At 46.1% G+C, this 24,534-nt stretch overlaps 1 protein-coding gene across 4 annotated transcripts in view; it reads right to left on the reverse strand.

The window, feature by feature from the left end:
• Positions 1 to 247: 247 nt before the first annotated feature.
• Positions 248 to 24,534, reverse strand: part of LOC142559813 (UDP-N-acetylglucosamine transporter-like) — a 33,148-nt gene continuing 8,861 nt past the window's right edge. For 2 of the 4 annotated variants that reach the window (XM_075671478.1, XM_075671479.1), the window contains exons 4-8: positions 20,097 to 20,219; positions 17,677 to 17,848; positions 14,360 to 14,478; positions 5,211 to 5,344; positions 248 to 1,803 (exon numbers count right to left, since the gene is read on the reverse strand). In XM_075671478.1, coding sequence (XP_075527593.1) covers positions 1,734 to 1,803; positions 5,211 to 5,344; positions 14,360 to 14,478; positions 17,677 to 17,848; positions 20,097 to 20,219 — 618 coding nt within the window. In that variant the 3' untranslated portion in view covers positions 248 to 1,733. Of the gene's footprint in view, positions 1,804 to 5,210; positions 5,345 to 14,359; positions 14,479 to 17,040; positions 17,315 to 17,676; positions 17,849 to 20,096; positions 20,220 to 24,534 lie in introns of those variants that run through there. The other 2 variants (XM_075671480.1, XM_075671481.1) reach the window with 2 other exon arrangements.

Raw genomic sequence — 24,534 nt, forward strand, 5'->3', positions numbered from 1 at the left:
TAAATGTAATCAAAAATTGTAACCACACAATACTGCATGCTTATACTTCCTAGAAGGGGCAAAGTTAAGCACACATCAAGCAGATTTGATGCAATACATTCTACAATTTCCAATCGAATCTACATCCCAATGATATAACTCTGCCATGGAGCAAGTTCAGCAGAAAAAAAAACAAAAGAGAAAAACAGAAATCCTCTAAAGGCTGACTGGCAGAATTCGGCAATAAACAACCAAAGACATTTGGAAAGTAAATCCTGAAAAAGAAATTTATTTTCTTTGGACCAGTCGCAGCATTGTACAACTCAAACTTTGAAGAACACCAACATGAAGGTGCATCTCTCCTACACAAGCAAGAGTCTGGAGCCCTACTTGGCAAGGTGACAGTACAGAGCACATGACGAAGCATCTTAGTTTCTACTACAGGATCACTATTTACAACATCACAGGTTGGAGATCACGTGCACAGCCCTCGGACAAACAAACGCCGTAGGCGAACTATTAATATCTAAAGGTGGCAATTTTTTCATGTCATTCACAAATTAAAAAAAACTGCACTGACGCAAGGGTTGCAATATAACATGCAGTGAAGAGACTAGGACTATTTGGGTACAGCTCAGCAACTCATAAATCACTTTCACACAACAAATTGCCTACATTTAAGCAGAATTTTTACCATCATTCTGAATAACAAGCATTGAGTGCAGATCTAATGAACTCTGCACACACAAAAAAAGTTAGGAGAACACAAGTAATGCTACCACTAAAACGGCACTTTGAGCTTGCTGGTGATCTATTATGAACAGTAAACATAGCGGATTGCGGATAAGGACAAAAGAAGTGAGAGGACACACTTCGCATTAACATTAGTGCCAAACGTGTCCCATTACTTCTTTTTTTGCACCAACAGTTTCTTTATTGCTGCCTTAACACACATACACCAAAGCAACAAGAACCACACATAATTAGTCAATGAAATCTGCAGGAGTAGGTGAATGTGTACATTTCACAACATACTGACGAAACGTAATAGCCAAATTGTGGCAAGAAGTGGCATTCCACTTTGAATACAAAAGCTGTCTGTATCAGCAAGCCTTCTGTTAAACTGCATGCAAAAGAACTTGGTTTTCTTGAAAGTGCCAAGATTATGGCCTTTGCTTCCTTTGCTTTTGAGTGTATTTTATTTCGGTTCTTTCTTTCTGTCGCATATGTCCACATTTGTGCACACAAGTTTGATGGCAGCAAAGTAAACTCGGTAGTATCACCTGTGTTATATCACTCTTTATTTCTGGTGTTAGTCTAATTTGCATTCAAAACAACCCATCATTCACGACCAAGACCAACTAGGTCACTTTACATTTTTTTCAGCCATATTCATAGTCAGCACTATCAGGATTGTACAACACGAGAGGTTTGTAAAAGAACTTGTGCCAAGCTCGTATTCCAAACTATTTACACACTGCATGACATACACGTACCTAAAAGAAGAAAAAACATTAAAAGTCTATTCACAAATGGTTGGGCATCACACCTTCTTTTGACTGCAGAAAAGCAGCAACATTTTCACATAATAAATACTACATTCCACCCTAGTGAGTTGATGATGGACAAGGCAGCAAATGTCCTTCCATAATTTCGCCCTGAAACAAAGCCGTGCCGCCATTCACAGGTGAGCAAAAGGGCTCTTCCTGCACAACGTCTGAAACCAGACTACCATACCAAGTAGGCAAGTCATACTATTTGAAGAGTGGTACGCCATAGAGTGACGTAGCAGTGATGACGATCCCAGCACCGAAGAAAAAATTTCTGTTTAGGAGGAAAAAAATGTGAAAATTGTGACTCAGTAAAAATTACTAGTACAAGGGTGCCAAAAAAGAGATTTAACTTGTCCATATACATAGGCAATACATAGGTTACTAAAGACGTAGATGCAAGCAGCAGTAATGATGGCACGATTTTGTGGTGCAGTGCTTGACAAGAGCGGACAGAGCTATTACATTGGCTAACTTCTGTACATAGCTGCTGGTGTAAAGTGTCAGCAGTAACAGAACCGATGACAAGCAGTTTTTTTTTTCTCCATCAAGAGCACACACATAAGACAAACGTTTTTAACAAGTTTGTGAAAACATCGCAAGACGTTGCAAGCAGCATTAATACTGCAACACACAACTTTGTTAACCCGGTATCAATATTCAGATTCAGCGCCGAGCACTGAATGAGCGTGAACACATTCTTGCCGCACCCCCTAATTATGCCAACTTTGCACATGTGCGGCCATTTATTCTGCTGACATGCAATAACAGGATGAAAGGACAAGTGCAATTCATGCTCGCTGCCTTTCTTTGGTTGACAGCAATTTATCCATTGCTGTGGTGCACGTGGCCATTGGTTCCACTGCAAATGCTCGAACTTCATTGACGATGAGTACGAGCTATACATGTTCACAAGATCGAGCACTCATAGGTGCTCCTAGTGTACTGCAGTAAAGCCTCATTAAACCATACCTGCTTAAACAGTAGCTTCGTTTTAAAAGTAGTAAAGTCAAATCCCTGATACAGTGGCTACTGAAAATAATGCGTTTTGTATTCGTATAAACCATAGCATCTTATTGCATACATATCGGTTAACATGTAGTGTTTCCACTTTTCAGAGCGCAATCACACTGGTGCGTAGTCCCATAAGGTGGCCTGTCAGAGGAACAAACCTCAGAGATCAGAACAACGGCCTCCAAGAGCCCTGTGCCTTTGTGCGTGAAGCCACATCAACATCATTTCAGCGTCATGCAAGCAAGGACTTGCATCGTGCAGAACATGGAGGAAGGAAAAAGCTTTGTGGCAAAGCTTGGATAAAAAAACACCGGGTGCTCAGCATAGAAGGAGAACTGGACATCGTTTGTGCTATCGAACGGGCACGAAAAAATTGGCACTGGCACGCGAGAGCAATCAACCGTTGATTACGGTATGTGGCATTTGGAATACGAAGAAGTTGCTCAGGAGCGCTGCAGCGACCGTGAAAAGATGTCGGCTACGAGAATCGACTTTTCACCACCGTTGCCTCTGTTGGCAAAGTGTCGCCTAACGACAGTGATGAGGACGACACAGAAAGCGACAGCACCGACGTTTCAAGTCCGACAGTTGCTGAAGCTGCGCGTTACGTCAGCCCCATGAATACAATCGTCGCGACGAGAACAGCACCCTGCAATGAAAAAGGCACCCCACGACTTCTGCAGCGCTACCGCGCCCGTGCACGGAGAATATGCAATGCCAATGAGGGATCTGCCATGCGAGTGTTTGCCGAGAAGAGGGGGCCAGCTGAAAGGCTGGCTCGCAGCTTCAGTAAGTTTGAGGCCACTGTCGTCGCTGCTAAGTCACCGCGGCATCAAACGAAAATAAGACTTTTGTCGTGCAAAGTGAATCAATACTGCATGGTTTTGCCTTTTCATCGCACTCTCTATGAGTTACATTTTTGACAGGTAAGTAGACGATCTCATGCGATTTCGGTTAAGCAGCACTATCATTTAGTATGCACTACAGTTTATCGAGGTTTGACTGTATATGCAATGGGTCAAACAGTACAGGGCCCCAACCACCAGCTGCAAAAGCCTTGCTGGACCAGGGCATCGTCGTCTGTGATAGAACCTGCTGCCAACTTCCTGTTGTCATGCAGGCCCAATGCAACAGAACTGCTCCCCTTACAGGTGTGGTTATTGATCCGAAGAAGGACAATGACAGCCTTCACTTGCACATGGCCCACAACATAGAGCTGTTAGGCAAATGCACACAGCAGCAAGGTGACGGAAATGAGTGGCCTCCTTTGGCACCCTCACCGATGTCCCTGTCATGTCGCAAGTCAACCAGTCTTCTCCACCGACTTCGCGTCGGTATGGGAACAACAGCCCAGCGTCAAACCAGCACCAGCTCCTGTAGATGAGCCATTGCGGGAAGCAAATGTGCATCCAGGCCTACAAACAATTTAGTTCCAGGCCAAGACTAGGGTGAAGCCGTCACTGGGGGCAAGTACTTCAAGCATGCTGGTTTCTGAGCCGGGAAAATGTTTGTTTTTTTCATGTTGCACTTAGCCCCTTTGACAACTTGCAAAGAAATCTGTGCTAGGCTGGAAAAAGTTGTTGATAGCAGCGAGTTCAAAGTGAAGCACAAAAGTTACGCTTCCTTCTGGGTCACAGTGAATGAGAATGTCTTCCGAAAAATTTACTCGGAAACCATTTGGACGAAAAGCCGTCTGTTCAGGCCTTTGTACGGCAGGCATGATGCATCCAAGGATGCCAGCGACAAAATAATGTACCATATTTACTCGAATCTAACGCACACTTCTTTCCCAATAAAACGGGTCCAAAAATTGCCTGCGTGTTAGAATCGAGTACGACCTTGAACCTGCCTTACCATATCGCTACCGGCATTTCAAAATGGCTGCCTCGTACATGCTTTGAGTCTAGCTACCGTAGCTTCCTCTATGTGCTGCAGTACGTGTGCTTAGGCAATGCTGCCTTTGGCACTGGTCAGCGCACCGTCCGTCTTTCCGATTTTTGCGTTTGCTCTATCAGCATGGAAGTACCGACTGCAAAGACATGCCGAGTAGTGACGTAGCCAGAAATTTTGTTCGGGCAGGGGGCTCACATTGCAGCTCGGCATTCTCCTTATAGAATCTATAGAGGGATAAAATACATGAATAATAACTGCATTGCCATTGCCAAAGATGCTGCAAATGAATTCTTGAACGCTACGCACTGTCAAGACAAGTAAAATGTATTTTTTTCAGAAAAGAATATACTCATATGTTTTAAAAATTGTGCCTGAAATAACTGATATCAACACTTCCATGTTTTCTGTCTATTTAATAACTAAAGAAAATATCACACAAATTTTACAACTATATCAATTTGAAACCAGCAAAGCAGTACACGATGCTGATATGAAGAATTTGAAGGCCATGAAATGAACAAGCTGAGGACAAATCTTTTAATGAAACTTTGTCATTCATGGACCTTGTTTACATTTTTGTACATATGCAATAGCCAGGGAAAATCTCAATGATGCTGTCTTTTGTTACAATTTATTGCCTTATTAAGCCTCATCTCATGATAGGAGTTTCTTTTTTGGTATTGTAGAAGGGTCATTTACTAATACGGCTCAAATTACTTTTCCCTCTAATGTGCCTTTAAGCTGACTGTGCAGAACTAGAAAAATGAAGCTTACCGAGTGGGCAGCAGGTCACCCAGCAAGTAGTAGGAGCAGAATGTGGACAGCACAATGGAGATGGACGTTGCAAAACCCTTGAGAATGCTGTCGGCGTAGCGCACAGCCAGCGAGACAACCAATCCACCAAACGTCTATTCAAGTAAAAGATTAATCTAATATAGTGAGCAGTGGGATAAAGTTTAAAAAGGGCTCTCAGTGTAAGAAAGCCTCAAAACACATAGAAAACCACTTCTCAGTGTGATAAAGTGATGCCATTGTTGTGAACTCTATATATTTCTCAAAGCAGCATCAGCACAAAAGTTTTTGAAGACAATGCCTTCCATTGCAAGTTAGTGCCACCTTTCTGCATCGGGTATGTCTATTTCTAACCTGTTTCTAAGCTCTATTATGGGCCAATCACAAAGATAGAGCAGTATAAGTATATAAGTGCCACTGAGGCCACTAGGTACGCACCAAGGGTTACGTGCCCCTAGGGTTACTAATGGTATCTTCGGCTGGTCGATCCCAGGCTCTGCCTCGGAGCAGCCAGATCTTGAGTCGCTCCCTGCCTGAGCTAGAGGCCTCAGCCAAAAACGCCTAGAGCAACAAAAATGGATCCATGGGCAACTTCCGCAATTACATGACTGCAGAACAGGGAAAACTGGTGACTTCCACTTTTACTACTCAACAAACAAAAGCGATAGACGTCACATGATCAGAGCTTGACAAGATCTTGCAGTCGCTTCGATGAGAGTCAGAGTGGCTCCGAGCACTCTTGACCAGATTCAATCGCACGAATGGAACCAGACGAATACGTTTTGAGCGCTCCGTTTCAACCAGGCGAATACAGAGCCACATGTCACAGTGCTCTAGAGCGCCCAATAATGAACAGCCAAAGATACCATAAGTATATGCCACTGGTTAGTGCCCTTTGAGTTACTGGGTATGTGATGAATGTGATAATGACGATGACTGACTATGATGATGATGGTTATAGTTGCGATGGTCTGAGGATGATGAGTATGATAAGTGATGACAAAAGTTTGGAAGGAGATTCAACCTCTGGTTGACATCGATCAAACATTGTCATTCCAGAGCAGCTTTTGGAACAAGTCATACAGTTCATACACCCCATTCTCAACCCCACTCTCTAGAAAAACAGTCTTTCATCGACTTCAACTAGACGTTGAATCGCCTTCTAATATTTTCTCTACCTATCAACCTAACCATCAAGATTAGCACACAAGCACAGCGCCAGGTGAATCCCTCCAGCCTCTGATTCAATTCGTTCCCTGTAAAGATCCTTTCCTTCTTTTCAAGATTTCATGCGAATTTGGGTTGTGGCTATCCTATGAATAAAAACACAATTTTATTTGTCTGTTTCTCAGCAGAAGTAAATAGTTACTATGTGACCCTCCTATATAGGTCCATGTAGTTTAAGATGGGCAACATTGGAAAGTGTAGTGCACTCCAACTGTTTGACTATGTCTACAGCTTGACAAAGACAAGCTCAATTGCTACTCCAGTCACAAGAATGTGGCCCTTTCACCCTCCTAAGTGGCTGCAGTGGACTTCAAGCTCTGATATCCTGCAACTCACCAAAAATGTAAGGTAAGCAATAAAGGTACAACCCCACGTCAAAACGCACACAGGTTTGAGAGAAGCTTACGATTTTTTTTTTGACAGCAGTGAGAGACAGCATGGAGGCTGGAGCTTTGCTTGAGAGTTTAGAGAGGTATATTTTACTTAGAAATGAAAGAAAAATTAACCCTTTATGGGTGTATTTTAGCACAGCATGAGGTGACAGTGTTGTAAAACAACAGCAATGTTTGAATATGACATTTATTTCAAATTGCAGAGTTCATATAAATTCAGTGGTAGCGATAAACTGAATGTTTTCAATTTGAAATTAGACCTGCAGAAAAAGAACAACTGTATTTATTTGATTATATAAGGCAGTCACGAATATAAGGCATGAGTACCAGAAAAAGAACTTAAGTATGCCTTAAGAACTTAAGGCACCCAAGAAAAAGAACTTAAGTATGCACACCAATATGAGACGATATAAAGTATCTAACAGATTGTTCATACTTGGCAGGGATTGCCCAAAAAGCCACACTATAACAAGAAATTTGCCCTGCCATAAAGCCACACCTTAACATGAAATTGGCATATAACCCTCACTCCACCTTACTGTAAATATTGTCGAATTCCTGGTGCTGGTTATACACACAAAAATGCGTCACAGATTCACCTGCCAAGCTAACTGGTACAATTTGCACTGTCTTTAAAATCTGAATCACTGGGAATGTGGCGCTGCCTGTTGCCATATTAAAACAGTAACTGACTCTATGAGCCTCGCATAAAAGGCAGGGGTTGACATCAAGGCTCACGATTCTGTGGAGAAAAAAGCCTTGCCTCACACTCAAATACATACGGTAAATCCTATGCATTCTGGCCAACATTGGTTTGGGAGACACTTTCATAGAGTAAGGTTGTGGCATTCACAACACTCTACAAAAATGAACTTGAAGAAAGGGGTACTAGCAAAAACACGAAGGACGCACACACAAGCAAAAGGTGTTAGACACGGAGGGATGCTGAACTTTCAAATGTACTTTATTGGAATTCACATAGCCCCACATAACCTCCGACGCATGCGCATCAATTGTGTCTAATGCCTCTTTCTTGTGTGCATGTCCTTTATGCTTCGCTGGTACCCTCTTTTTCAAGTTCATCATGCACGAACAGGACCAAGAGCTTGCGCTAATGCATCTACAAAAATGTTAGGCCGAATCAGGCTTATCTTGTGCCCAAACAATAATACAGCCATCTATGCATTTCCTTTCTTTAATGATGCACGTCTGATAGTTTCCTCGAAGGAGAAGTAAATCTTGCTGAAGAATGCATGCCTATCGGTGACCTTAAAATAGCAAGAGTGCAGCATTAAAGGAAGGAAGTGCCTGCAAGATAGATAACGATTATTGTTTCAAGACAAGATAAGCCCAAGCGATGCATATTTTTCTCCGAGTGAAAACAAAATCTCAAAGTACTTTTTTTTGGTCAGTTTTCATTTGACTTTGGTGGTGCAGCTAAAATTAAGTCCCTATTGTACATATTCGAATCTAGGCCAATAGCTTTTCTTTTTCTTCAAATAATCATTTACCAAACTGTAGGGTTGGCTTAGATTCAAGGATATTAAAAAATGTGCCAGTTACAAATTGAAATTGATAAATATTGTTACGTGTGGAAATACACAAGACGAAAGATGCTATTTACACGCTATTTACACTGGAGCCAGGCAGCCAGGCTGACACTCGCTCGTGCCAAGGGCACCGACCAACTTCTTCGTCGTTGTCGCTTCGGCTCGTCTCTTGAGCATCGCTCGATGATATCGTAATATTACCCCCCGGCGGCAAAAGCACCGTCACGGTGCTGCTAAATATCCAAGGTGCATGGAGAGTTGTAGGGCTTGAGTCGGGCAACGTGGATAATGTCACTAGTTGTCACAGCGGAGGACGTAGTGGGCGTGGCTAGAACGATTTCATAAGTGACATCGGTCACTTTGCGTATCACGCGATATGGGCCTGTGTAACAGGAAAGCAGTTTTTGACAAAGGCCAACTTTACGCGATGGTGACCAAAGCAACACGAGGGCGCCGGGCACAAAATGGACATCACGGTGACGGAGGTCGTAGCGTTGTTTCTGCTTGTCTTGAGACATTTGTAGACGAGCGCGCGCAAGTTGGCGAGCATGGTCAGCATGGGCGATTGCATCACGGGCATAATCGCTAGTTGAAGCTGTGGCGGACGGAAGCACAGTGTCCAGTGGTAGCGTCGGTTCGCGGCCATACAAGAGGTAAAACGGGGAAAAGCCAGCAGTTTCGAGACGGGAAGAGTTGTATGCAAAGGTAATGTAAGGTAGAGCCAGGTCCCAGTCACGGTGGTCGTCTGAAACGTTTTTGGATAGCATGTCTGTAAGGGTGCGGTTCAAACGCTCAGTGAAGCCGTTCGTTTGGGGGTGGTAGGAGGTGGTAAATTTATGCTGTATTGAGCAGGCACGCATGATGTCATCAATGACTTTGGCCAAAAAGGTGCGGCGACGGTCTGTAAGCAATTGACGCGGAGCACCATGCATCAAAATGATATCATGTAGGAGGAATCCCGCAACATCAGTTGCGCAACTGGTCAGAAGAGCCTGGGTTACGGCGTAGCGGGTCGCGAAGTCCGCCGCGACTGCAACCTACTTGTTTCCTGATGTTTCCAGATTCCGAAAATAGGCCGAGAAGGTCCAAGCTGACACGATGGAAGGGCTCGGCGGGGATGTCGAGCGGCTGCAGGTAACCAGCGGGGAGCTGGGAAGGCTTCTTGCGTCGTTGGCAAAGTTCACAAGCGGCGACGTAACATCGTACAGAACGGGCAAGTCCCGGCGAGTAAAAACGGTGACGTACACGGTCATAGGTTCGAGATACACTGAGGTGTCCTGCCGTTGGTGCGTCGTGAAGCTCTCCTATAACGGTGGAGCGGAGGTGTTTAGGTATTACAAGCAGGAACTCAGAGCCGTCCGGATGAAGGTTACGACAGTACAGAGTACCGTCGCGGAGGACGAAGAGGCATAAGGCGGCATCGGCCGGAGAGGTTTCAAAATGGTCGATGAGTGCTCGGATGTAGGCGTCACGGCGTTGCTCGTCAGCGAAATGAAGCAGCTGGGATACAGAGAATACGCAAGAAGCACTGGCAATATTGTAGGAGTCAGAGTCGTCAACAGGGTAACGCGACAAACTGTCAGCGTCTTGGTGCAGGCGGCCAGACTTGTACACCACGGAATATGAAAATTCCTGTAGCCTCAAAGCCCATCGACCAAGCCGGCCTGTAGGATGAGAGCCAGCAGAGAGCATGATGGTCAGTGACTACGGAAAAAGTGCGACCGTAAAGGTAAGGACGGAACTTCGCGACCACCCAGACAACAGCAAGGCATTTGCGTTCCGTAATGGAATAGTTGCGCTCCGATGGTGCTAGGAGGCGGCTCGCAGAAGCACTAACGCAATCCTTGCCACATTGACGCTGGGCTAAGACAGCACCTACGCCATGACCGCTGGCATCTGTACGTAATTCTGTAGGGGCATCAGGGTCGAAGTGGGCGAGAATGGGTGGTGAGGTTAGAAGAGTGACGAGACGAGAGAAGGCGGCGGCTTCTGCAGCACCCCGCGAGAATTGTACGCCTTTCTTCAAAAGATTAGTTAGGGGCCTAGCAATTGTCGCAAAATCTGGAACAATACCACAAAAGTACAAGCACAGCCCTACAAAACTTCGAACGTCTGCGTCTGTTTTCGGAACCGGAAGCTCTCGGACAGCGCGAGTTTTGTCGAGATCAGGCTGTACTCCGGAAGCATCAACAAGATGGCCCAGAAGAGTAATTTCTCAATGGCCAAAACGACATTTGGACGAGTTAAGTTACAGCTTCGCCTTTCAAAATACATCAAGTATAGTTGTGAGTTGCTCAAGGTGAGTGTCGAACGTTGGCGAGAAGACGATGAAGTCGTCGAGGCATGTGGACCACTTGAAACCTTGGAGCAAGGAGTCCATCATACGCTCAAAGGTGGCAGGGGCGTTGCATAATCCAAACGGCATTACTTTAAATTTGTATAGGCCATCAGGTGTGATGAACGCCGTTTTTTCTCTGTCCATATCATCAACAGCAATCTGCCAATATCCCGAACGAAGATCAATAGACGAGAAATAGCTGGAACCGTGCAGGCAGTCAAGGGCGTCGTCTATACGTGGGAGTGGGTAGACGTGCTTCTTTGTAATGCTGTTCAGATAACGGTAGTCGACACAGAAGCGCCACGTGCCATCCTTCTTCTTAACCAACACCACAGGTGACGCCCAGGGACTCGATGAAGGCTCAATGAAGTTTTTATCGAGCATTTTGTTCACTTCATCTTGAATTACTCGGCGTTCCGACAAAGAAACTCGATACGGTCGTCGGTGAATAGGCGCAGCATCGCCGGTAAGAATACGATGCTTGACTGTGAGCGTCTGGCCTAAAGGGCAATCGTCGAAGTTGAAAATATCGCGGTAGGGACGACAATAATTCGCAAAGGTCTTCAGCCTGCGTAGAGGACAGGTCCGTCGCAACCATTTTCTTTATGTTGGGATCGACGCCCGAGGCTGGCGCGAGGGGCATGCTAAGATCGCGAGAACCATCAGTCGATAACGCTACCACGTATTGGTCGCCGAGACAATCAATGGTGGCAAGGCAAATACCTTGCGGTAGAATTTGCTTTGCCAATCCAAAGTTACAGACAGGCACGCGAGTGTGGTTTGCAGTAATAGTAAGTATACTGTGAGGCACGGTGATGTCATACTGTATTGGGATGTCGGGCAGAGGAGTGACGAGGTACTCGTCATCAGGAACTGGTGGGAAAGACAACAGTTCAATGTAGGCTATGGACTTTGGCGGCAGGCGAAGAAAGCCGGTGGAACGTAAGCAGCAGTGGGGTGCGTCAGAAGGTTCTGCGAGCATCGGCAACTCAAGGCGAAGGGTACTGGAAGAGCAGTCAATAAGAGCAGAATGGGCGGAGAGAAAATCGAGGCCGAGAATAAGGCTGTGGGGGCAATGAGCAATTACGGTGAAGAGGACAGGAGTGTGGCGGCTGGCGATGCTGGCACGTGCCGTACACATGCTGATAATAGGCACAGCACCGCCATCCGCAACGCGGACGACGCGTGCCGACGCTGGAGTGAGGAGCTTGTTCAATTGTCGTCAGAAGGCAGCACTCATAATAGAAAGATGTGCTCCTGTTTTGATGAGTGCCGTGAGAGGATAGCCATCAACGTCAACATCAAGAAGGTTTCGGTTAGTAGGTAACGTGAGCAGAGAATTTGAGGGCAGGGTCGACAACGCAGCTTCACCTCCAGAAGCTGCAGTGCCTAGTTTTCCGGCTGGGTCCGGGAGGCGATAGGCGGCAAAGAGAAGCGGCGGGGTTGAGGCGGATGAGACTGGTGGCGTCGAGGTGAGGGCGAGCAGCTGTAGCGAAGGTTCGGAGCAGGGGCTTCAGCGGTAGTGGGTTCATGATGGGTGGCATAGGGTACAGAAGGTCCAAAGGTGCGGGAATAAGTGGCGGCGTAAGTCCGAGGAGGTGGTGGCCATCGATTGCGGCAGTGACGGGCGACGTGGCCGATGCGACAGCAGTGGAAGCAGATCGGCCTGTCATCAGGGGTACGCCATTCGGACGTGTTGCGGCGAGATGGGGGAGAAAAGGACTGCCAGGGACGAGGAGGGCCGCTAGATAACTGGGGAACGCTGGGTCGAGACGTGGAACACACGGTGTTCAGACCCATGTTTTCAAATTCCTGTCTGACGATGGCCTGAATCATCGCAATGGTGGTTGCTGGCGGATCGGGAGGCGTCGTGGAGAAGGCGGGCGAACAGGCGGCTTCGAGTTCGCGGCGAACAATACGGGTGACGTCGTCACAGGTGGTGGTCTGACGCGGTCGACCCTCACGTGTCGATGTAGCAGCAGTGTTGGGTAGCCGCGCAATGTGGTGTGAGATACAGCGGCTCTTAGCCTATTCAAGGCGACGGCATTCTTTTATAATGGCGTCGATAGTCGAGACGTTGCCGAAAACAAGCAAATTGAAAGCGTCGTCGACGATGCCTTTTAGCACATGGGCCACTTTATCTGCTTCGGACATATTATCGTCAGCTTTACGGCATAGAGCCAAGACGTCGAGGATGTAGGAAACGTATGGCTCTGTAGATGACTGAACACGAGACGCAAGAGCCTTTCTCGCGGCAGCCTTGCGCCCAATGGGGTCGCCGAACAGTTCCCGTAGCTTTTCTTCGAAACTGTCCCAACTGGTTATTTCGTCATCATGCGTTTGGTGCCACACGCTAGGGGTGCCGCTGAGACAAAAGATGACATTGGCGAGCATAATCGTTGGGTCCTACCTGTTATTAGCACTGGCGGGTTCATAGAGCTTGATCCAGTCGTCGACATCCTGTCCCTCCAGGCCAGAGAACACACCTGGGCCACGATGTGAGGCAACCGTGATGATTGGAGCAGTCGGACAAGCCAAAGCCGTTGCAGAGGTGAGCTCGTCACCGGGAGGCATGGTGACAAGCTCGGTGTGCCGACCACTTCGGAGTTCCGTGGTGAGGACGGGGATCGCTGACCTCCACCAGAAATATTATGTGTGGAAAGACACAGACGAAAGATGCTATTTACACGCTATTTACACTGGAGCCAGGCAGCCAGGCTGACACTCGCTCGTGCCAAGGGCACCGACCAACTTCTTCGTCGTTGTCGCTTCATCCAACTTCTTCGTCGTTGTCGCTTCATCTTGAGCCCCCCCCCCCCCCCATCGCTGGATGATATCGTAATAATATGGTGCATAGCTAGCACCATGTACACGAGCAATATCGCCATTTTGAACTCTGTCATATCCGTATAGTGCCTAGAATTGCAGCATCAGCATGCGGCATGGCATTATTGTAATGGCACCAAACAGTCAATGCCACTATGCTGCCGCTTTAAAACAAAAAGTTGTGCTAGCCACAGAGGCATTGTTGAACGTTCAAGCCAGGCAGGACTTCGGCATCGATAAGAAAAATTGCCATCGTTGGAGGGGGCAGTGGGAGATGCTCTTTGCATGCACTGGCCACAACGTGGTGATTACAACAATAAGGAAGATAGCAACGCAGAATGAGCTCAGCATGTTCACATTCAATAAATGTTGTTTTCATTTTGTAAATGCTGTCCTCACTTTTTTGTTCGGCGTACATTCTAGGTAAGTTTTTTTTTCCCTTGGCTTCAGATTTTCGGGAGTCAGCTTAGAATTGGGGCCGGACTAGATTCGAGTAAATTAAAGCATAACTGCGAGTTGGCCTAGTTGGAACAGATTCATCTTAAACCTTTTTGTTCTGTGGGTATTTAAGCAGGTGGTTCTTCAAAAATAAAACCAGTTGTTAGAAAGCGCTCATCCTTGTGTTGCCCCTATTCTTCGTCCCTGTTTGTTTGCACACAAAAAGTTTTAAGACGAGTAAATTAGGTATGCAGCCATGACAAATTGAATTACTTTGTCATTGACAAGGACAAAATAATAAATGAAGTCAATAACACTTCGTGCAGGCTGGGTCCCGGTGAGCATTAATGAAAAGCTTACCTGTAGTAAGATGACTATCCATGTTATGACATTGTAGCCTTGGAAGAAGCCACCCACCCACAGCTGGTTCCAGTCAGACATCAACATGGCCACGATTCCCAAGAGGCACCCAAAGATTGCTGCAAGGTAACTTTTTCAAGATCATCTGACGAAACACAGGAAAAGTAGGAAAACATCTTGTTAACCCTGTAATGCCCTTTGCATCATAACTGCAAGACATTGCAACACATTAAATACACACCCTCCTTTCTTGATACTATTCCATACTAGAATTGAGACCTGCCGTGGTTGCTCAGTGGCTATGGTGTCGGGATGCTGAGCACGAGGTTGCGGGATCGAATCCCGGCCACGGTGGCCGCATTTCGATGGAGGCGAAATGCAAAAACACCTGTGTGCTTAGATTTAGGTGCACGTTAAAGAACCCCAGGTGGTCGAAATTTCCGGAGTCCTCCACTACGGCGTGCCTCATAATCAGAAAGTGGTTTTGGCACGTAGAACCCCATAATTTATTTATTTTTTAATACTAGAATTGCTTAGGTCAATCACTTCACTAGACAAGTAGGCGAGAATTCAATTTGAATTTTGGAACTTTATTTTGCGTTCACATGTTTTGTGCATTGTTCTTTTTCATTTATTTTGCTCTCCCTGCATGAACCTCGAGTCCACAGCATGTATTAAATAAATTAAATAAATATATAAATATGTGCTACTCTGCACTCTCAAATCAATACAATTGAACCACGCTATGATAAAGTAGCTTCCATTAGGACAATACCTACGTTATACGGTCAAACCTCGTTTAGACTTCCATTTAATTCCTCTCCAGCCAATTCTTTTTTTGTTGTTGTTGTTGTTAATTTGATTTCGACCAAAGGTCCCTGCTGGCACCAATAAATTTCTATGGGACCAAACCTTCATTGTTTCAATTTCAAAATTGGCCTTTACAGGATAATTTAAACTTGACTGGTCAGATTCAGATTGCACATTGGTCAGATTGCACATCCAGCAAAGAATGTGCAATTTATTGCAGTGAAACTTACGAAGAATAGAAAGAGGCCACTGTCACAAGATATACTATGCATTCCTTAATTATACAGGCATGCACACACCATCTCGAGTCACAGTACGAGTACCTAGATGCCTAATAAGCACACTGGCAGCTATTCAGAGTTGTTTCTAATGTTGCTATGGTGATTCGAGCCCTCGCTTCACCCACCATGCGTGCCTTGTACATGAGACCATTAACCATTCCTTAAAGGGCCCGTCACCAGGCTTGGCCATTTTGAGATGACAAGCACTGTGCATACAATGCATGCTAACAGTCGTGTCTGTTAAGTATTAGATTGCTACGCACCATGGACTGTAAACTATTAGATCACTACACATCACGGAAAGACAAATTTCAAATCGAACACCATTTGCCCTTCTCCTTGCAGGCATGGCTCCCAGCCGAATAGTCGATGCTTATCACACAAGTGCGATAAGCATCCACATACACGACAGTGCTGTGACGTCTCTCATAGTGGCATGTGATTTCGAGAATTATTCAAGGCAACACCTGTTATTTGCGCAAGCTGTTGCTTCAGTAGACGAATTAAGGTTTAGAGAAATAATAAAATATACAAACGGAATGTCTAGGTGTTCTTGTTTTATTTCGTACCGCAGCAAGAGAGGTGTACCTCCATTTCATCTGCCTGTTTCAAAGATGTGCAGTCACGTGCACAGACAACTAACAGCATCTGATCACGCTCTGTGATCTGCTTGTGTCTGCCTCAGTATTTGTGTAGCACTGAATTATACCACTAGTCAGATGTTCTCGTGCACAGCGTGCAAAATTGTGCGCTAAACAAAATGACACAAACCCGTGTAAATAAAAGAACACGTGCTATGTCCCGCAACAGCAGCACTATTTTCCCACTTAGTATGCTTCACCACATAACATGTCTGTGTTGCAGCGAAGGCAACTTTGAAGGCAAATACTGCCAAGCGAACTAATAGCATTTCGGAATTTTTTTTCTGTCATTTGTGTAGTTGGACCCACTGAATAATTTGAACAGTTTCATCGGTCCTGTCATAACACAATAAATGGAACTCGACTGTAGTAAAGTCCCATGAGTCACGGCCATGACTCGGCCTAAGAGCAAGACTGTCAAAAACTTTAATCAGGCAAATGATAATGCGATCCTCAAGAAGCTGTGGCAGTCAGTAGATAACTTGTGAAACCATGATGCTATTACTTTGTGGAATAACTTTAAAGAAGCTGTTCAAAAATGGTTTTACAATTTTGTTCCTATGCGGCATATTAAGTCAGATTGCCACAACCCTCGGGTTCATAGGAACATTATGCATTTGAAGCACAGGATTAAGCGAGCAAAGAAGAAAAAAATCGCCAATAACAAATCACTGCGCCAACTCTGAGAAGAATTACATCATGTGTTATGTGCAAAAAACAAATATTTCAAGATTACTCTGCCTAGTTGTATTAAAACAAACCCTCAGAAGTTCTGGTGCTTTCTCAGCTCAAAATCGAAACAAACTGACAAAATAACGTGGATATGCTCATAACGGAGCCAAGGGACATAGCTGACATGTTAAATGAATACGTCCATTCTGCATTCTCTCCGGCTGAAAGTGATATCCGGTCATTTCGACCTTTGATACTTGATGATAACTTTATATTTGTTAAGAGAGAGTAAAACATCTTTATTAATAATATTTGAATGGTGAGAGCAGTATGGGAGGAACCCTCAGTCCAGGGTCCCTAAGATGATTCCGGCGATGTTTCGAGCCCGTTGTATCACAGCTCGGAGGACCTGGGGAGGTCCGTCGCGGAGGGCATCGTCCCACAGCTCTTTGTTGCGTAGGGGGTAAAGGAAAGTTGGCAAGGGAGGAAAGAGGTTTGCAGTGCAGTGATGTGGAAGATTGTGGGCGAGCTGCCACAGCCAGGGCAACGATCTGCATAACAGTGTGGGTAGAATTTATTAAGAGAGACAAGATTTTGAAAAGTTGCGGTTTGTATTTGGCATAATGCCACTGCTTCCGTTGAAGGTCTTTTCTCTCTTATTGAACCTAAAGGAAAGATCTTCAGGCAGCCCAGATAACATTCCTAAGACTATGGTAGTGCTGCATTGCGAGAACTATGCAGAATCATGCATAATCTAGCCACCTATCACTATGTGTGCACCTTATTTAAACTCAGAATAATTTCAAGCCAATTCTGCAGAGCTGATTGCCCTTAAATGAACAGAAGTCAGCTGTATAAGTGTAAATGTGAGAAATGAAAATATTCTTGAGAAATGACAAGTGCTCTGCCTTACCAAGTTGGATATTTCGTATCCACAGTGACCAAGTGATCTCCTTGAGGAGCTTCTCTAGGTAAATACCACTGAAGCCGCTGGACAGACACGAAATCAGCACAGCTATGAGGCCCAGGAACTGGTAAGAGCCTTGCTTGGCTGTTGTTCCCGGTGCCTCTTCCTCGGTTGGCATCTACAAGGAAGCCCACTTGCATATAAACCAACTGCAATGAAGTTTCACTTTAACTGAATTGACTATAAATGAGTGGTATGGCCTACTGAAACAATCTTGGTGAAATTAATTCAGTGTGTCTACCAAGTTGACATTTCCAAATTCCCCGAGTTTTCCAGGTTTTCCCTGAGCACCTTTGCAAAAATCCCGTAATGAGCCAGAACTTTGTTTTATGTCAAGACAGGCTGACACCACGTTGCTCAAATCTGTCACTCTCTAGGAAGCGTGTTGAAACAAAAAAATGACTTAGTCCAGTTTGAATAGTAAGGAGTAATATCTATTTTATTTAAAAAGAAAACAGAGGGCACAGTGAAAAAAAAATGGTAAAACCCATTCCAAATTGAGTCGAACATCTTCAAATACCAATGAAAAGGAGATGCATACACTAGTAAATATTTTTGAATATGAGCTATTTCTATCAACTGATAGCAAGCTCATCAATGTGAGGCCTGAACTTTGTCACAACTAAGATTCTCTCTCAGCAGCTGGAAAGTCAACCTCAACTGTCCTGACATACTCTCAGCCCGTACACAACATATCATTATTGGGTTTCACTGCTTTAAAGAGCTTATTTTGGTTTGAATGAGGGACACCTGCATCTCGGCATCAGCCAACACTTCGTTTTTTGAGCTCAAGCTCCTTCAAAGAGGCGGCGGCACGCTTCCTTTTCTGTTAATTCCTCAGTGCGTCGGTCCTTTTTGTTCTCATCCTCCTTCTGCCATGTGTTCACCCCATGGATCATTTGAAGCATCCTCTTGGTCAGTTGTACAGTCAACGTTCGATTTTTCGGACTCCCTAGGAGCCGCAAAAACATCCGAAAAATCAGGCGGTCCGAAGAAAATGAATGCATGTCTTTAACTGCCCTTGAGGGCTAAAATTGCCACAGGCACGTCCGAAAAAGCTCTCTTAAGGCCTGCCAGTACACTTATTACGCATATCGGTGCTCGTACTGTAACAGGAGACAGGGGTGCACGCATGTGCAATTAAGGAATACATACTGTCCCGTGACAATTGCCCCTTCCCACGCTTGTTATCCTTCACTGCGTGACAATGCTGTACTAAGGCAAAGCTAACTTTCGGAGGCTGGCATTATGCAATGCGCTGTGCTCTGCGAGCTTCGAAGCCAATTGCGAGGATTACAAAGGCGGAGTTGGTGCCATTGCTGACAGCGGCGAATTGTTTCAATGAAAAACACAGCACCGCACGACAAGAAGCTTAATAGCGAACGCAGAAGCAGCTAGGACTAACGCTGCCGCGGTGGTGGCTACGGCTGCCAGCAAATCTGCCTTCAAGAGTGCCGGTTCGAGGCGGCGAGATAATCAAAATGGCAGCGGTGGTGGCTTTGATTAATGCCATTTCAGACCTGCAGTCAGGGCAATATACACTGACTATATGGAGTATGTGGTGGTGCCACAAAGCCGGGTGAATTATTGGGAATGTTTGAAACATCGGTCTAACTACTCTGGCAATACCTCGTGCCGATGACACAGCGTCAATGACGATTCGTTGCACTTCGTCTGTTACTGGAACCAGCACTAACACGACTTTCGTTCCCTTTCAATAAAGTTGCAGCTAATTTTCCCTGACAGAAGCACAAATTTCCTGAGCTTTCCCTGATATTCAGACTATTCAAATTCCCTGAGAATTCCCCGTTTTCCTGGTTGGTAGACACCCTGTAATTTCAATGAATTATTCTTGTGTTCAGAAACTGCACAGTAGGTTACGAGGAACGTTGTAGTGGAGGGCTCTAGATTATTTCGACCACTTGGGGATTTCTAACCCTTTATGGACCAGAAATAAACATTTTTATGGTGATGTTTCACCTTTGAGTATGAAGCTTCTGGCTAAATATCTTTGGCCAACAATGAATGACAGGCAGCATGTGTCATTTATTGGGTTAGGGCAGGAACAGAAAATGAAGAGGTTTGACACACGGCTCTGCTTCTCTTGAAACCACAGTCAGAGGAGAAAGACTTATGCAGCATACCTGGTTTTGGTAGTATTACACAAGTTATGTAGAGTGAGTGCAATGAGTGCCTGTTTCACATCCGACAGGAATTGTCTGCGCAAATTGTGCATGAAGCCATATGTGGCTTTAAGCTCCCTTTCAGTCTTCTGAATTGCAAACATCTTAAATACTGAAGGTGCTGTGGAGCACTGTAAAGAACAAAACTTGAAGATATCATAAAACAGTGTAAAGCCCATTCACCTGAACGAGTGCGACTCCAATGATGAGAAGCACAAGCGAGGACCACTGTTGCTTTGATATTCTACGTTTTAACATCCACACACTAAACATAGCAGTAGTCAATATCTTCAGCTGGTAAGTGACCTGCAAAAGTCAAAAAGAGCAACATGAGATTATAACGGCATGCCATAATATATTTCAGCACAGCGTAATATTGGGGGGCCTGGTAAGAACCAATTGTCGGTAAAAGCCGACCTTTCTCTGTGCAGTTGAGAACGTCCTGATGTGTAGTATAATGTCTGCTGTAAATGTTATGTGCAAAAGAAGCATGACTCTGGAGTTTGGCTGATGTTAGGCACCTTGCAGGGACTGTATTTTGCATGTATTTTCTGTTCTTTTGATTCTATTAACTGCCGCCACTCAGTGGCTACGGCAGTATGCTACGGAGCACAAGTTCAAGGGTTCAATATACACAGACGACTTTGGACCAGTGGCGCCTCCATGCGGCGGCACCGCAAATGTAATGGCATGTGGTTGCGCCAGGCACAGCAGGAGCTGCCGCCATCTACGTTGGCTGAATATGTTTTGTTGTTTCTTCTGTTTTGCATTGCCGATATACCACATGAAACCAAATCCAATCAAACGTGTTACATTTCTGGGAGTATGAACAGTTACTGAAAGATGACAGAAGCTGGTGAGGCCATTAAGTTCAATTGGTTTTCATTGCAGCCTCACCAGATGGAATGGCTAAAAGCATGGATATGTGCGGTCTGTAGGCAATGGCACATACAGTACTCAGCAATTGCAACATGATCTCAAAGTGCAGGGCCGCTGGCAATTTATGCGCCAACTGTGTGCACTGAGGACACCTAGCCGGTGCATTGTGATATATGATGAAAGTGAAAGCCTTTGTGATGCATTCTGACTGTGTTTGGTACCATGGCAATCACCAAGTATTCAACAGTGGTGCAAAAAGGCAGCAGCAACTGTGCACCCTCCGAGTATCACATTTTGATTGTCGAGCACTGTACTTATCCTACACTTCTTTGATTTTAACGCGACAGCGTTAAGGGCCTCGTGTCGCAGAACATTCGGTGTCGGCATCCGGCGTCTAGCGTCGGACATTGTTTCAGCAAAAAGATTTTTGAACCACCCATACCTAGGCGCTCCATGCGGCACAAGGAAGCTACTAAACTAAATATATTTCGCAAGCTGAACTACATCAGAAAAATTGCAAAGAGAGCCTTGGATTGCAATTTGAATATACTAGAAAACATAATTCTGTTAAGTGGAAACTCAAACAAACCCCTTTTCTAGCGTTTATACTGCTACGGAATAGTATTTCCAATGACGAAGAGGCGAGCAGTAAGAAGACGACGACGACGATTGGAGGCTAGCACAGGCTATTGCCTCTTGGCCAAGTGCAGCGTATTACGTTGTAAATATACTCATATATAGCTTTTCATCTGCGTCTTTTTACATAACATATCTGGTGGAGGTGGACGTTCCCTGTACCCCGTCACGGAGTTTCGCAGTGGACGCTACATCGAGCCTTCCTTCATGGCTCCCGGCGAGGACAACTAGACTCCGCCAGCTTCGACAGCTGCTGCCACTTCGACGACCTACATCACTGTCCCCGCTCCCCGTGATCCTGGCGTATTCTCGGGCAAAGACGGGGAATACGTCGATGACTGGATCAGCCTCTACGAACACGTCAGCCGCAATAACCAGTGGGACTCTACTATCATGCTCGCCAACGTAGTCTTTTACCTCGGTGGCACACCTCGAGTTTGGTTTCGGACACACGAAGATGAGCTCACCAGTTGGGATTCACTCAAGCAAAAGCTCCGAGACTTGTTCGGCAACCCCTACGGTCACCAACTTGCCACGCAGAAGGCGCTTTCCAGCCGGGTGCAGACGTCAACAGAGCCCTATGTCACGTACATTCAGGATGTCTTGGCTCTGTGCCGCAAAGTTGACGCACACATGACTGAGACAGACAAGGTATCCCACATTTTCAAAGGCATTGCCGATGACACCTTCAACTTGCTCGTATTCAACAACGTCACGAAGGTGGATGCAGTTATAAAGGAGTGCCGCCACCTGGAACTCACTAAAAGCTGACGTATCGACCAGCAGTTTGCCCATTTGCCCAACACCCCAGCGACATCTTCCTGTGCCGACGCTCCTCTTCCAAACAACACTGGCGATATTACCAGGATCGTCCGGCGTGAGATTGAGGCTGCCTATCCAGCTGCCTTCAACTCCAGCTCCACCAACGCACCTGCAGTCACGGTTTCCCTGATCCAGGCAGTTGTCCACCAGGAGTTCGAAAACATGGGTCTTCACACGCTCTGCTCGGCCCATCACCCTGATACCCACCCGGCTTCTTCAATCCGCCCCGTCCCGCATCTCCTTACCTGCCACGTTTCCACAACCCATCTGAATGGCGCACTGCTGACGACAAGCCCATCTGTTTTCACTGCCATCGAATCAGGCATATTTCTCAGCACTGTCGCAGTCGCTGGCTTCCCCGACCCGGTCTGCTTATACTGCCTACTCTCGCCCCTCAGGTGGCCCTTCTCGTCCCTATGCCGCACGCTCCGATAATGCTGCCGCTGATTCTCCTGCGCCGAACCGCCCCTATTCTCGTTCACCTTCGCCCCAACGATGACAATCTTGCTCTCCCCAGCCCCATCGCTCCTTTTCACCGACTCCCTTTGGACGCCGCTCCCAGCCTGAAAACTAATGATGCAGCGCCTCAAGGTGACGCTGCATTGCTCCCTACGCCGCCAAATCCTCTACTGACGTTGCCCACTCATTTGAACCTTTTTGACGTGCAAGTCGACGGTGTTTCTGTATCTGCTCTTATAGACACTGGGGCGCATTTGTCGGTAATGAGCGCTCACCTTTGTACCCGGCTCAAAAAAATAATCACACCCGCCACGACACCTGTTGTCCGTGTCGCCGATGGCGGAACAGCCCCCGTAATTGGTATGTATGCCGCCTGTGTCTCCTTCGCCGATCGCTCCACTATCGTGCTATTCACAGTCATCGCTCACTGTCCCCACGACATCATCCTCGGCTTAGACTTCCTCTCTGCACATTCTGCTTTCATGGATTGTTCCGCCAGTACTCTCCGCCTTGACCTGCCTGTCCTGGATCCCGCTGAACCACACCCCAGTCACCTCAGTTCCGTCAACTTCGTTCACTTGCCACCTTCGGCACTGACTTGCGTTGACTTAGTGTCATCCCCACTAGTGCCCGATGGTCACTACATCGCGGCTCCTATGCAAGACGTCCTACTTACACACAGGATCACAGTACCTCATACCGTTTTATCTATTACGGTGAGCTGCGTCTGTCTGCCAGTGGTCAATTTTGGCTTGACGACACAAGTGCTGACACACGGGATGTCTCTGGCCTAGCTTTGCTCATTCGAAGATCACTCAATAGCATCTATTGCAGTAGACGACAATTCAGCCGATCCTCCTCTACCACCGCAGTCGGCAACTTGTACCATCGCCGACTTACAGAAAATGATTGCGCCCGACATGCCGTCTGAGCACGCTCGTGAGCTCTACCACATTCTGTTTTTCTACCACGATATTTCTTACTTTAAAGATCGTCCTTTGGCCCGAACTACAGCTGTTAAACATCGCATTAATACCGGCAATGCCCCTCCTATTCATCGCTGCCCGTATCGAGATGCAAAAGTTCGCAAAATGCTTAACAAGAACATCATAGAACCGTCATGTAGTCCATGGACGTCACCTGTTGTACTGGTAAGAAAGAAGGATAGCTCATGGCACTTTTGCACGGATTATCGGCACCTTAACAGGGTTACCAAAAAGGATGTGTATCCCCTACCTTGGATTGATGACGCCCTTGACTGCCTCCACGGTGCTCGCTATTTCTCCTCTATTGACCTTCGCTCCGGCTACTGGCAGATTGCCGTGGACGATCTAGACTGTGAGAAGACTGCTTTTCTAACACCCAACGGTCTTTATCAATTCAAAGTGATGCCGTTCGGTCTATGTAACGCTCCTGCCACTTTTGAACGCATGATGGACTCCCTTCTTCATGGTTTCAAATGGTCCACGTGCCTGTGCTACTTGGACGACATTATAGTAGTCTCCCCAACGTTCGCTACGCACCTCGAACGCCTCTCGGCAGTCCTGGACGTTTTTCGCCGAGCCGGTCTGCAATTGAATGCATCGAATTGCCAATTCGGCCGTCGCCAGCTTACCGTCCTTGGGCATCTCGTTGACGCGAAAGGAGTGCAACCAGACCCAGGCAAGATCCATGCTGTTACGCACTTCCCTGTTCCGAAGTGTGTCAAGGATGTGCACAGCTTCATCGGCCTTTGTTTGTACTTCCGCCATTTCGTTAAAAAATTCGTGGCCATAGCACGACCACTAATTGAGCTTTTGAACAAAGACGTCTCTTTCCAGTGGGG

The sequence above is a fragment of the Dermacentor variabilis genome, chromosome 10, assembly GCF_050947875.1.
Source record: "Dermacentor variabilis isolate Ectoservices chromosome 10, ASM5094787v1, whole genome shotgun sequence".
Classification (NCBI taxonomy): Eukaryota; Metazoa; Arthropoda; class Arachnida; order Ixodida; family Ixodidae; genus Dermacentor; species Dermacentor variabilis.